Consider the following 13,577-nt stretch of genomic DNA (forward strand, 5'->3'; position numbering starts at 1 on the left):
GTTTTTCGCACAGTACTTTGCAATCTCGTCTGCATAGGCATTTCCTTTTGTGATATAATCCTCACCCTTTTTATGAGCTGCACATTTCACGACAGCAATTTTCTCTGGTAACTGAATGCCATCAATCAATCTCTTGATCAATTTTGCATTTCTGATGGGTGTTCCCGCAGAAGTTAAATAACCTCTTTGACACCAGAGCTGACCATAGTCATGGACAACACCGTATCCATATTGGCTGTCAGTCACTATGGTGATTTTTAACGCTTTTGCTCTTTCACAAGCACGAATCAAAGCAATCAATTCTGCTACTTGAGCTGAACGAATTCCTTCGAGACATGAAGCTTCAACCACACTTGCAACTGTGCAGACAGAATATGCTGCTCTCAGAAAACCTTCATTTGTTCTCAAACATGAACCATCAACAAAATAAACGAAATCTGACTCAGGCAAAGGAACATCTTTAATGTCCTGCCTAGGCGTGGTGCAATATTCTAAAACATCCAAGCACTCGTGATCAATGTCATTTTCATTTCTGATTTCTGTTACAGTACCATCAGGCAATAATGTGGAAGGATTTAAATTCACACACCTTGCTATCGAGACGTTATCTAATCCCAGAATAACTTTTTCGTATTTGGTAAGCCTGTTACTTGTCAAATGCTGTGTTTTACTTCTGGTAAGAAGAATTTCAACAGAATGAGGTACATAGACTTTTACAGGAAATCCCATTATAATTCCCTCACTTTGCTCAAGGCTCACACTTGTTGCAGCTACTGCTTTTAAGCAGCCTGGTAATGCTTTTGCAACAGGATCAAGCACTGCTGAGAAGTATGCTATTGGCTTTCTCAGTTTCCCATGTCTCTGAATTAAAACTGACAATTCACATCCTTCTCTTTCACTGCAGTACAACTCAAACTCTTTTTCATAGTCTGGCATGCCCAGAGCTGGAGCTTCACACAAGCTTCTTTTTAACTTTTCAAAAGCTTCCATTTCAATTTCTGTAAGAACAATTGGGTCTTTTATATCTGCTTTTGTTAATCTTTGCAGTGGTTTTGCGATTACTGAAAATCCACTAATCCATTGGCGACAAAAACCAACCATTCCTAGAAACCTTCTGACCTGTCTCTGTGTTTTTGGAGGTTGCATTCCTTGAATCATTTTTATTCTCTCAATTGTCACTTGTCTGATTCCTTTTGCAATTCTGTGACCAAGATATTTTACTTCTTGTTTGCAAAACTGTAATTTTGTAGGAGACACTTTATGTCCCTCATCTGCCAGGTGATTCAAAAGAGTAATAGTATCTGTAACACAATTATCTCAGGTTTTTGCTGCAACAAGGAGGTCATCTATGTATTGAACTAATGTTGATTTTCCAGGTAAATCTAGATTCTCCAAGGATTTCTTTAGCAACTGATTAAAGATAGATGGACTCTCTGTACACCCTTGAGGGATACGACACCATGCTAAGATGCGATCCTGGAACCTGAACGCAAACATTTGCTGACTATCTGGATGCAATGGAACAGTAAAGAATGCATTGCAAAGGTCAATAACTGTATACCATTCTGCATTATGCGGAATCTGATAAAGAATCACCGCTGGATTTGGAACAACTGGGCAACATGGAAAAACTATCTGATTAACCTTTCTCAGATCTTGAACTATCCTGTAAGTTCCGTTTGGCTTTTTGATCCCCATAATCGGTGACTTACAAGGACTGCTTTCAATTTCTTTTAGAACACCTTGTTTTATTAATTTGTCAATTACAGGTATGACACCTTCAACAGTTTCTGCTTTCATTTTATATTGAGGAATGTTTGGAAAATCTACTCCTTGTTTCACTGTAATTTTAACTGGGTCTACATTTTTTATCAAACCCATCTCACTTCCTGACAAATCCCAAATTTCAGCTTTGACTGTCTTTTTAGGTTCGTCAGGTAGATTATCTTTATCAAATGCAGGAAATAATTTACTTTCTTCTGCTTCAACCATTAACATCGTTAATTTATACAGCCCATCTTCTTCTAGTGTTTGAAGCTCAATCAATCAATCAATCAATCAAAGCATTTATATAGCGCACTACTCACCCGGAGGGTCTCAAGGCGCTGGGGGGAGGGGGTCCGCTACTGCTCGAACAGCCAGGTCTTGAGCTGCTTCCTGAAGGCGAGGTGGTCTTGGGTCAGGCGGAGGTGGGTCGGAAGGGAGTTCCAAGTCTTGGCGGCCAGGTAGGAGAAGGACCTTCCTCCTGTGGTGGCTCTTCGGATGCGGGGGACGGCGGCGAGGGCGTGGCTGGTCGATCGAAGCTGGCGTTTGGGGGCGTAGAAGTTGAGGCGGCTGTTGAGGTATCCTGGTCCTTGGTTGTGTAGGGCTTTGTGTGCGTGGGTGAGGAGCCGGAAGGTGATTCTCTTGTTGACCGGGAGCCAGTGCAGGTCTCTCAGGTGTCCGGAGATGTGGCTGCGGCGGGGGATGTCCAGGATGAGTCGTGCTGAGGTGTTCTGGATCCGCTGGAGTCTTTTCTGGAGTTTGGCGGTGGTTCCGGCGTAGAGGGAGTTGCCGTAGTCCAGACGGCTGGTGACGAGGGCCTGGGTGACCGTCTTCCTGGTCTCGGTGGGGATCCATCGGAAGATCTTGCGTAGCATGCGCAGGATGTTGAAGCACGACGAGGAGACGGCGTTGACTTGTCTGGTCATGGAGAGGGAGGAGTCCAGGATGAAGCCCAGGTTGCGTGCGTGGTCAGTTGGTTTGGGTGCGCTGCCCAGGGCGGGGGGCCACCAGGAGTCGTCCCAGGCGGAGGGTGAGGATCCCAGGATGAGGACTTCCGTCTTGTCCGAGTTCAGTTTCAGGCGGCTGTTCGACATCCAGTTGGCTACGTCTGTCATCCCTTCGTGCAGGTTGGCTCTGGCGGTGGCGGGGTCGTTAGTGAGGGAGAGGATCAGCTGGGTGTCATCGGCGTAGGAGATGATGTTCAGGTTGTGCTGGCGTGTGATGGCTGCGAGGGGGCTCATGTAGACGTTGAAGAGGGTTGGACTGAGCGAGGAGCCTTGAGGAACGCCGCAGATGACTTCGGTGGCCTCCGATCTGAACGGGGGAGGCGGACTCTCTGTGTCCTTCGGCGAGGAAGGAGGTGATCCATTCCAGTGCCTTCTCCTAAATTCCGACGTTTCTGAGGCGCTGTACTAGGGTACGGTGGCAGACAGTGTCGAAGGCCGCGGAGAGGTCCAGGAGGATGAGGGCCGCTGTTTCTCCGTTGTCGAGCAGGGCTCGGATGTCATAGGTAGCTGCGATCAGGGCGGTCTCGGTGCTGTGGTTGGTCCGGAACAAACTAAATACAATGATGCCTATGGTATTGTTATAAAGATTACTTCTAGGAGAACCAAATACTATAAATTATCTGTCTTCTGTCTTTTACTTACTTATACAATGAATCTCTAATTTCAAATCTATTCATCTGGTAGCTATCAAGACAAATTTTACAAAATAACACAAACAGGAAAAGTTGGTTAATATAATTTTTAGTAAACCAACACTTTTTTCACAAAAGCTTTTTGATTATTTTTTCACCTTTTTCAACTCATATATATACATTTGCCTTTCTTGTTATACACATTTATATACAAAACCCTATTCTGATGGTTCAACAGAAGCCCAATATTTTTAAGCAAGGAAATTCATGGTATATTATAAAGCCTTAATTCCTTTATCTCAATCACCCCAATATATAATAGCAGAGTCTCTGAAGCTGAAAGTGACTTATGCTTCTTTCTTTTAGGCTCTCCACAAAGTGTTTCGCATAACAATTCCACGTTATCGGGTGTCAGATGTAAAGACAGTCCGGAAGCCAGACTGCGAGAGGTCGAGGGAGCCGTTCGTCTCGAGGAAGGCGGCCAGTTGCTTGTTGACGGTCTTCTCGATGACTTTGGCCGGAAACGGGAGCAGCGAGATGGGGCGGTAGTTCTTGAGGTCGGTTGGGTCTGCTGATGGTTTCTTGAGTAGAGCGCTGAGTTCGGCGTGCTTCCAGCTCTCCGGGAAGGTGGCGATGTCGAAGGAGGTGTTGATGATGTCCCGCAGGTGGGGTGCGATGACAGCGTCGGCCTTGTTGAAGACGTGGTGAGGGCAGGGGTCTGTCGGAGATCCGGAGTGGATGGAGTTCATCGTGCGGATGGTGTCTTCGGTGCTGATCGGGGTCCAGGCGCGGAGGGTGGTGGGGGGGGGCGGTGGTTCGGTCGTGGCGTGCGTCGGTTGAGTGCTGAAGCTGTTGTGTATGTCCGCGATCTTGTTGTGGAAGTAGGAGGCGAGGGAGTTGCAGAGGTCTTGCGAGGGGGTGATGTCGTTGTTTCCGGCGTTGGGGTTGGAGAGCTCTTTCACGATGTTGAAGAGTTCCTTGCTGTTGTGTGCGTTGTTGTCCAGTCGTTCCTTGAATGCGGTTTTCTTGGTGGCGTGGATCAGCTGGTGGTGTTTTCGGGTGGCGAGCTTGAGGGCAGTCATGTTGTCCGGTGTTGGGTCTCTGCGCCAGGTTTTCTCGAGTGCTCTGCAGTTCTTCTTGGAGCTCTTGAGTTCGTCGTTAAACCATGGGGCTTTCTTGCTGCCGGGTCTGCTCGGCGGGGTCTTCAGCGGGGCGAGGTCGTCTGCGCAGTCGCTGATCCATTTCGTGAGGTTGGTGGCTGCTTGGCTGGGGTTAGTTGTGCTGGTGGGGGGGTTCTTGCTCAGGGAAGTCGCGAGCTGGTCTGCAGTGATCTTGTTCCAGCTTCTGCGGGGAGCCTTTTGCTGGTGATGGTGGAGCGTGGTCCTTCTGAAGCTGAAGTGGACGCAGCTGTGGTCCGTCCAGTGGAGTCCCGTGGCGTGGCTGAAGGCGATGTCCTTGCTGGAAGAGAAGATCGGGTCGAGTGTGTGTCCGGCGTAGTGTGTGGGGGTGGTCACCAGTTGCTTGAGTCCGAGGTTGGCGAGGTTGTCCAGCAGGGTGGTGGTGTTGCGGTCGTTGTTGTTCTCCAGGTGGAAGTTGAGGTCCCCGAGGAGGATGTAGTCAGCGGAGGGGAGGGCGTGCGGGCTGACGAAGTCGGCGATGTCCTCGCTGAATTGTGTGCGTGGTCCAGGGGGTCTGTAGATGAGGGTGCCTCTGAGGGTGGTCTTGGGGTTGACGTGGATCTGGAAGTGCAGGTGTTCGGCGGGTGCGAGGGTGTCGTCGGTGTTGGTCGCGATGCGGATGGTGTTCCTGTGGATGATGGCGATGCCTCCTCCTGTCTGGTTGGCGCGGTAACAACGGTGAGCAATATATTTTGCAGTTCATTTTGCAAAGGATGTCCCTTCCTAGCAAGTTCACAGGACTGCTGTTACAAACTACAAATCTATGCTTGTCTTTAAATTTACCAATTTCAATTTTGACAGGCTCTGTTAAACCTATTTTAATTTGTTGATTAGCTACGCCAACTACTGTTTTTTGCAACTACTTGGATGGTGTCACCAGAGAGAGGCAGGTTTTCTATTTCCACTGATATAACAGTAGAGCGGGTAGCACCAGTGTCCATAAGAAAAGTGATTTCTACATCATTCACTTTACCATTTACAGATGGACCAGACTGGTCTACCTCAAGAGTGGCTCCAAGCACACACTCTTCCTCCTCTCTCAGGCACCGTCATAAGTAATCCTCAGAACCACTTCCTCCATTTTCTGTCAGCAAAAATTGTTGAGAAACATTTGGCACATTCACTCTTTGCAATCTGTTTACCTGATCACCTCCGCAGAATCCCGTTTCTGTATTGAACCTCTGCACATTCACACAATTTGGAAGTGGCGGTTGTGGAATCTGACTCTGCTGATTCACTACCTGTCGCTGTAGCTGTTGCTGCAGATTTATTTCATTTAACTGTCGCTGTAGCTGTTGCTGCAGATTTACATCATTCTGCATCTGTGGATTTAATGATGCATTTTAAAAATTTCTGGGCGGATTTTTACATTCACGCTTCCAGTGTCCAATTTCGCCGCAATTAAAACAAGGGAGCTTTTGTTTCAACTCTTCAATATTAACATTGAATTTTGGCTTATTATAATTACCCTTAAATTTACCTTGATTCTGATTCTGATTAACATTGATATTTTTATTTTCTAGAGTTGCTATTTGCTGTTCAGCAACCTTCACCTGTGCCCACATTGCCTTTTCTTTAAGCTTTTTTTGCTTTGCATCTATCTCATCACTGCAGTATTTTGCTTTCCTGAGAATGTCATCAACTGAGAGTGATTGCCAACCAACAATTCCGTTTCTAATCATCTCACCAATTTCAGGTCTCAAGCCATAAACAAACCTGTATATGAAGTGGCTCATGTCCTTTTCACTTAATTTTTCATAGCCACTGTATTGTTTAAATACTAGCAGTAATCTTTCATAAAATGAATGTACTGATTCTTTTGGTTCTTGATTTGTTCTGTCTATTTTAACCTAATCAACTTCTTTCGGGGGAATCTTGTTTTTCAACCAGTAAATTACTTTATCATAGAGACCTATAACTTCTGATGATGGAGCATCTATTATAGCATCTCGAGCAGGTTCTACTTTTGGCCAACTTACAGAAATTTTACATTCTGTCCAAAGATCTGATGGGACAACAATGTCAAAGAATCCATCAAGATCAATCCACAGAACTTTTGAAACCTTAATGAATCTATCCACCTGTCGATACCATTCCACAGGCTTTTCTCTCAGCCGAGGAAAATAATTTGTGAACAATAAAATGTCCTGTCTTGTCCAAGGAACATGCACATATCCACCTCCTGCTATTTCTCTCATTGGATACTGATTAGCTACCATACCCCTTTCTCTTCTTTCTTCCTCTCTTTTCTTTGTCCATTTCACTCTCCATTTACTTAAATCTCCTAATCTTTTTATATACACAATCAAATCTTTTATATGCAATATTCTTCCCAATGAATTGAAGTTTTCAATGTCCTTTTCAGAAAATTCTATTCTGTAATGTTTTCCCAAATTCTTCTGTTTGCTCAAATCAACCTCTAATTCAGCAGCTAATTCTTCTAACTGTTCATATTTATTTTTCGTTTTCCATTGAATACTTTTACAAATAAATAATAATTCATCATCTTGATAATGCTTTAAATTGTCAGGTCCAATTGTGCCAATAATTAATTTCTCTAAGTCTGCCTTTAATCTTGCGACATCAAGTTTTGGGGTTGTTAAATCTATTTTATCAGCACTCTTTTCTGGAGTTTCAGTATCAGATTCTGCACCAGCTGGAGTTCTACATGCTGAATTTTGATTATAAGTTAAATCAGGCATCATTGTTTTCTCTCGGTGCATTTCAGATAAATCTGAGTAAAATTTTTCAGCCACTTTCTGAATTTCTGCATTTAATAGAATAGTTAAACCTGGATATCTAATTTCTCCTTGATCAAATACTGGTTGAACAGGACCAATCGTTACTGGTACTGTTACTGCTTCCATGCCTTTAGTCAACTGTCGTATTCATTCTTCTTTTGATCGTAAATATTCAGAAGTACTTGGAGTTTCCTCACCTCCTCCTGTTCTCATTAGATTTCTGGAAGTCTCATTTCTCAAAACTGGGGTTTCAGAAAAATTTCTATTTTCACCAAATACACTAGAATTAGTTCTCGTTTCTACTCTTTCGGGAGTTTCTGTATTATTCGGGTATAATCTGGGTGATTCCTCATTAAGAGGTGGCGCACTTGGAGTGGTTCCTGGAGAAACCATCGGGGTAGACCATGTACAAGCTGGTTTAAAAGGAGTCTGTTTCTGATTTGTAATATAAATTTCTTCTGAGACTGGATCTTCTGATTCACTTTCTTCAATATTATTTTTCTTTTGGGTGTTCTTTTGACCTGGTATTTCAGTAATCATCACTCTTACTGGGTACAAACCATCACACATGTCCGCACGTCTCCATCGACGCATTCTATCTTCATGAGTTTCTCTAATAATGTCTAATGTTGGACCTCTTGTCACACCTCTGGTTTCCCGTTAAAGTTCAAACATCTCATCCTCCCATTCAACTAAAGCTTCAAATTGTGTAGGTCTAGGCTTCGGTACAAGAGCCATCATTTTTACTCTTAAATTTTTCAAAACCCTCATATTAAATGATCCATCTTCCGGCCATGCTAATACACCATGATTTTTGGTATATTCCATCCAATTATCAAACCAAAGGCAAGTATGATAACCATATTCACCTTCCATATAGGCTGCAGGTGTTTTATACTTATGAAGTCATTTTCCACCTCGCGTTTCAATTTTCTTATCAGGTTTAAATATATTCTTCAATTTCTGAAACCATGTAAGCTTCTTTTCCTCTTTCTTGTAGTAATAACTCATGTTTTTAATCAAATCCGCTTAATTCTAAATGATCGTAAACGTTTCCTGGTTGTTCCGTAAAACCAGCCAAACCATGCGCGAAACTCACCAACAAGCCAATCAGGTTAAGCTACGTCACCACCTTGCTCAACCAATAGAATTGCTGTTTTCAGGATAAGCCAATCAGCTGACAGCTTGACTTAGTCACGTGAACCAATCAGTGCGCTAGCTGTGACGTATGTTAGCCAATCACAGCGCGGACCCTGTGACGTACACTGCCGCTGCAGCTTCTCGTCTCTCGCTCCTAGAACTCACCCCTCCTTTACAAAATATTTTCACAGCGCCATTTTAAGAAAACTTTTTTTAATGAATTTCAATTAATAACGACAGAAAAACAAACCATTTGTCTGTTTCGCTAAAATAAAATGATAGCTTTTCAGTCATCCAAGTATTCTTTTGCGCGGAATAGACGACCCTATTCGCACAGAATATTCAATCGTTGATAAAGTAAGCTTTACTCTACCCTTCTAACAGGTAATAACGAACTCGTTTCCCTCGGAATGTACATAAAATAACATTTCAAAGTTTGACTCGAACGGAATTACAAAATCATTTACGCACTTTCAAACGGAAAGTATCCCTAACCATACATACATGAAATCCTGGTAGGACTTTAACCAACCATAGGAATCCCCATTTGCCAGTAAAATAAACAACGTTACCTTCCTCTTCACTCAAGTTTGGATAAATTCTACTAATCTTTTCGCAGTGAGTTTTAAAACAGGCTCCAAGTCCCTACACTCGAAAGCTACAATTTCATAGACAATCCTCACTATACATACTACCTAGCACACCTGAAATCCCTAAACTTGTGCTGTACGTCAACAACACTAGTGATATATAACAATACCATTATTTTGAAACAAAACAAATGCACTGTGCAACTTCACCTGTCACACTACTCATATGCCGGCACAACTAGGAATTTTCACACTGCTGGAAAAATCCTTTCGACTACATATAACAACTTGACAAACTTAACATGTTTTAGTCATAGATCCTATGTAACTACCATGTAACATGTCAGTTACCATAGCAACCGAACTCTGCTACCAAAGAATTGATCCAGCGCCCCTATAGAAAATATGTCTCAGCAACGCTACCCAACTCCACTATACTCACCATTAATCATAAAACACTCACAAGGCCCATAAACTATCGAGACATATTTTGGGCAACTGAATCATGTGACCTAATTAATTAAACCTATTCACAAATTATTTACACATTTATATACAACTGCAGTATAACGATTTTACCATGGTTTTTGAATTTCTTATCATTTAATTAGGTCACTTAGGCAAATGGATCAACTGATGGTAACAAGACCATGAATAAACAAGACCAGCTTGTCGTTTCAAAAATCTTATTTATTAACTATTTTTTCTAAGAAAGTGCATTTTTTAAAGATTCTCTTTATTAGCATAAAATTAGCAGCTTTTAATTGAGGAATAGCAAATTAGACTGACAATTTCAAGCAAAATCAATTAGCATGATTAAAGAAGAATAAACAGTTTCCATCACCTAAGCCCTATCTTCCCTGTCTAAAACTCGCTCCACCTAAAAGGAAAAAGTCATTTAAGCCTGTTATCCTTACGTGCTCCAACAAGTCCTTCAGCACGTCACGCCCTTCAGGAATCGGAAAGCGAGAAGCGCCCTCCTGCCAAAGGGGACAGTTTTTATACCTTTCTGACTAGCTAAAGTATCTATATCTCACATTCTTTTCTGAAAATCCGAACTTTCGATTGGCTGAGCCCTGTCAGTCCACCATTAGGTCATGCACTCCTGACCAAGTCCGGGGCCTCATCATAGCCCTTATTGTTCTTAGTTTCTCCATCCTTTTTGCTTCCTCAAGAAAGATACATTCGCCCGAGCACAAAACTTTACTTCCTAATCTTGGCAGGCCATGCCGCATCCTGTCCTTGGATATGACACCAAGAACACATTCAACTCGACCAAAACTGCTTCTGCATTAAACGTTGATTGTTCAGCAAAAATCTCTTTCGTTTGCGCATGAGTGAAGGCTTCACTCTGGTCAAGTTTCATATTCTGAAGCACTGCCAGCCATTTTCTTAGGCCCATTCGAAAACTAATGTATAAACAAACACAAGACATCAATTAATAAAAGAATTAGAATTCGTTCTGTTACCCACCCCCTTTGCTAATTATTAACCCATTAATACATGTTACCTAGCCAAAGCATTTTTAAGCAGCATTTGTGTTTACTTTCTTCTCAAAGGCCACAAAATCCTTCTCGAACTTGTGCCACATAAAGACAAAAAGACATAACATAAGCACACACAAATAAGCACATACCATTAGTTAAACAGCCGCATTTAATACTGACAAAGAGAATAGGCAAGGTTAATTTATTATTTTTCATGTACTTGCAGTTGCAACATAGACCACACATATTAATCCCTCATGTCGTGTATGCAATTTAATCTAGGTTGATTAGTATATTTCACTTCATGCTGATTAATACGATTATTTTTTTATGGAAGTTTAACTTTGCGAGTCAAAACAAAATATTTTTCTGAAGCTCGCTCCATCACCGCCATGCGTGTTCGATGTGCTGCATCACTGCCAGCTGACAGTTGCTGTAAAGTATGATTCACAACAGTATGATAACTTTTTGGGGAGAACTCCTAAGGGATACCTTGAGCTGAGGGCGACCCACATAGTGCCACAAATTATAATCGTCCCAGACTGGTTACACGCAGGTATTGTAATAGGGTGTTCCATTTCTTGACATAAATATGAATTTTGAGTGTGGCAAAGTTATCCCATGTTTAGGTGGAAATCTGACTTTTCTCAGACTAAATCCTAATAGGCCTATTAGTGGTATCTGTTATGACTGAACAATAATATATTCATAGTATGGTAATGTAAATGCCTATAAAATGGAGTTAGTTAAAATTATTTAAGTTTCTATTTCATATAAAATGTTGGCTGGAAATAAAATGCCACCCGAATAAGATGCTTTCTCCAGCGAGTAAGATGTTGGCCGAATAAGAAGCTAACTTCACCCTGAGAATAAGATGCTGGCGGAATAAAGAGCTAACTTCAGCCACATGCATGGCTTACAGGTACTAACTCGACGCCATGTTTAAAGAGAATCCAGAGAAACCCGAATGTGATGCTAAAAAGTAAATATGAAGTCAATCGGAGACTGCGGCCATTTCGAAACTAATAGGGCATATCTGTAATATTGTTCATATAAAATATTTACTTTCCATAAGTTGCGTGTGGAAAAATGTAACATCAGTTTAAGTAATAAGATGTATTTTGCCTTTCGATTCTGTTTTCTTCATTATTATACAAGTCTTCTTGGATTGCTTTTTTTGGTTTAGTGGTTGCCTATGTCACGAATGATTAACAAAATACTGGCGTTGCATTTCATCCGAACATTTCTTTCATATTTAATGAAAAACCGAATGCCCACAAAGGGACATCGAAGAAAGACATTGCTCATTGCGTCTGTAACAACAGAAACCATACTGTATTGACGTCATGTTGTCAGCCATGTTAGGGCCAGGCAAACAATCATAGCTCAAGAATGGTTTGTAGGGATCCGAATGCCTATGTTCAACTCATATAAAACAAACCACTGTCCATTCTGTCTAACCTCCGTGCAGATTGCTGGCTCTTAGGCGAGGCTTCTGAATACCTACACGACCTTGTTTCTTTTTAAAGGGGAAGCGCAAAGGGAAGTGGAAAAAGGGGCGGGGCCACTTGAGGAGGTCGCCGGTGTACCTGGGACAGTGAGGACAGTGCAAAAGGGCAATTGAAGTTCGTGTCTTTATTTTCCTCAGTTATGATTAGGGCCATCCGGTGTTGTTCATCCAACCAAAAATTGTACCAGTGATATTCCTGTCCTCCTCAGTGTCCTTTGGATTCAGTGCTACTACAAAAAAAAGCACACCCAACATCCCCATCCAGTGTCGTTCATTCAGCCCCTTGACCATCCCTGTATTTGCCCTCCCCGGAGCGGCACCTGGCTGCTGCTCTTCAGGTGAGCAGAGGAGACAGCGGTACTATGAAGCTGTTCGGACTGCTGCAGAAGAGCGTGGCCATTTCGCAACAGTTAGAGCATTACTCGCGCTTCTCACCCTCCCCGCTCTCCATCAAGCAGTTTTTGGACTTTGGTAAGTTGCTGCCTCTGGTTGGGTATGTGCATGAGTGTCTGAATATGCCCTAAAATACAGCTGTCGATCTGTCGGGGTCATTCAACGTGTCATGTTGATCTGCCTTGTTACTAAACTTTCTACCTAACCGTATGTGTCGGAGTAAAGATTATGTTGTTTCACAAGTGGAACTGCTATTAGTCTATAAAGTTACTAGGTAGAAGTGAGCGTGGACCGTTCAAACAAGGATGGCTTGAGAGCTATGCCTATGATGGACCACGTGTTGTTGTTTGTGTCCAGGCGAAAAGTCACTGTAATGTGTCGAATTAAAAAGGGCAGTTGGACAATTGAGACTAGCCAACAGTGAGTTTGTTTTAGTGTGGGAGGGTTGAGTTGTCTGCCCTGACAGCTAGCGCAACACGTCGAACCAAAGAGTGTCTGAATTTCCACCTTTCTGTTTAAAATCTATTTTTTTTTAAAATAACAATCCTCTGAGATCTTTCTGTATCTCCCCTGTGCTCCTGGACCTTAAAGTATCAATCTTCTGCATGTTTTTAGGTGTCGCTTACAGACGGCTTTAGCTGTCAGGCAAGAGACTCATGTCATCACACACACACACACATACATACATGTATGCATAATGGGGCTTGTGGATGCGTTATTTATTTATTTATTTATTTGCATCATTTATAAAGCGCCTGAATCACCCCGAATGGGGTATCTTCGCGCTGAGGACAGCTGTTAGAATGGGTAACAAAATTAAAAGAGTAACGTTTTGAGTTTCTTTCTGAAGCCTAAGTAATTAGTAGTGAGACGAATCTCAAGGGGCAGTTGGTTCCACAGTTTGGGAGCGTGGTGGGAAAAGGATTTTCCTCCCAACCTGGCTTGCCTTATGCGTGGGACCACGAGCAGGCCCTTCCCTTCGGAATGAAGGGGGCGAGGTTGTGTGTATTTCGTTAGTTTATCTGCCAGATATGCAGGGGCCATCTGGTTTATGCCTTTAAAAACTATACAACAGATTTTAAAATGTATTCTTTTGCGAATAGGCAGCCAGTGAAGCTTGCACAGTAGGGGAAGT

At 42.6% G+C, this 13,577-nt stretch overlaps 1 protein-coding gene across 1 annotated transcript in view; it reads left to right on the forward strand.

Annotated features, from left to right (window-relative positions):
• The first annotated feature begins 11,902 nt into the window (after positions 1 to 11,902).
• The window catches only part of PDK3 (pyruvate dehydrogenase kinase 3), a 1,374,724-nt gene continuing 1,373,049 nt past the window's right edge, over positions 11,903 to 13,577 (forward strand). The window contains exon 1 of the mRNA XM_078657800.1: positions 11,903 to 12,520. Within this exon, the coding sequence (XP_078513926.1) occupies positions 12,412 to 12,520 (109 nt within the window). The 5' untranslated portion in view covers positions 11,903 to 12,411. The remainder of the gene's footprint in view (positions 12,521 to 13,577) is intronic.

Source organism: Lissotriton helveticus, chromosome 8 (genome assembly GCF_964261635.1).
Source record: "Lissotriton helveticus chromosome 8, aLisHel1.1, whole genome shotgun sequence".
NCBI lineage: Eukaryota > Metazoa > Chordata > Amphibia > Caudata > Salamandridae > Lissotriton > Lissotriton helveticus.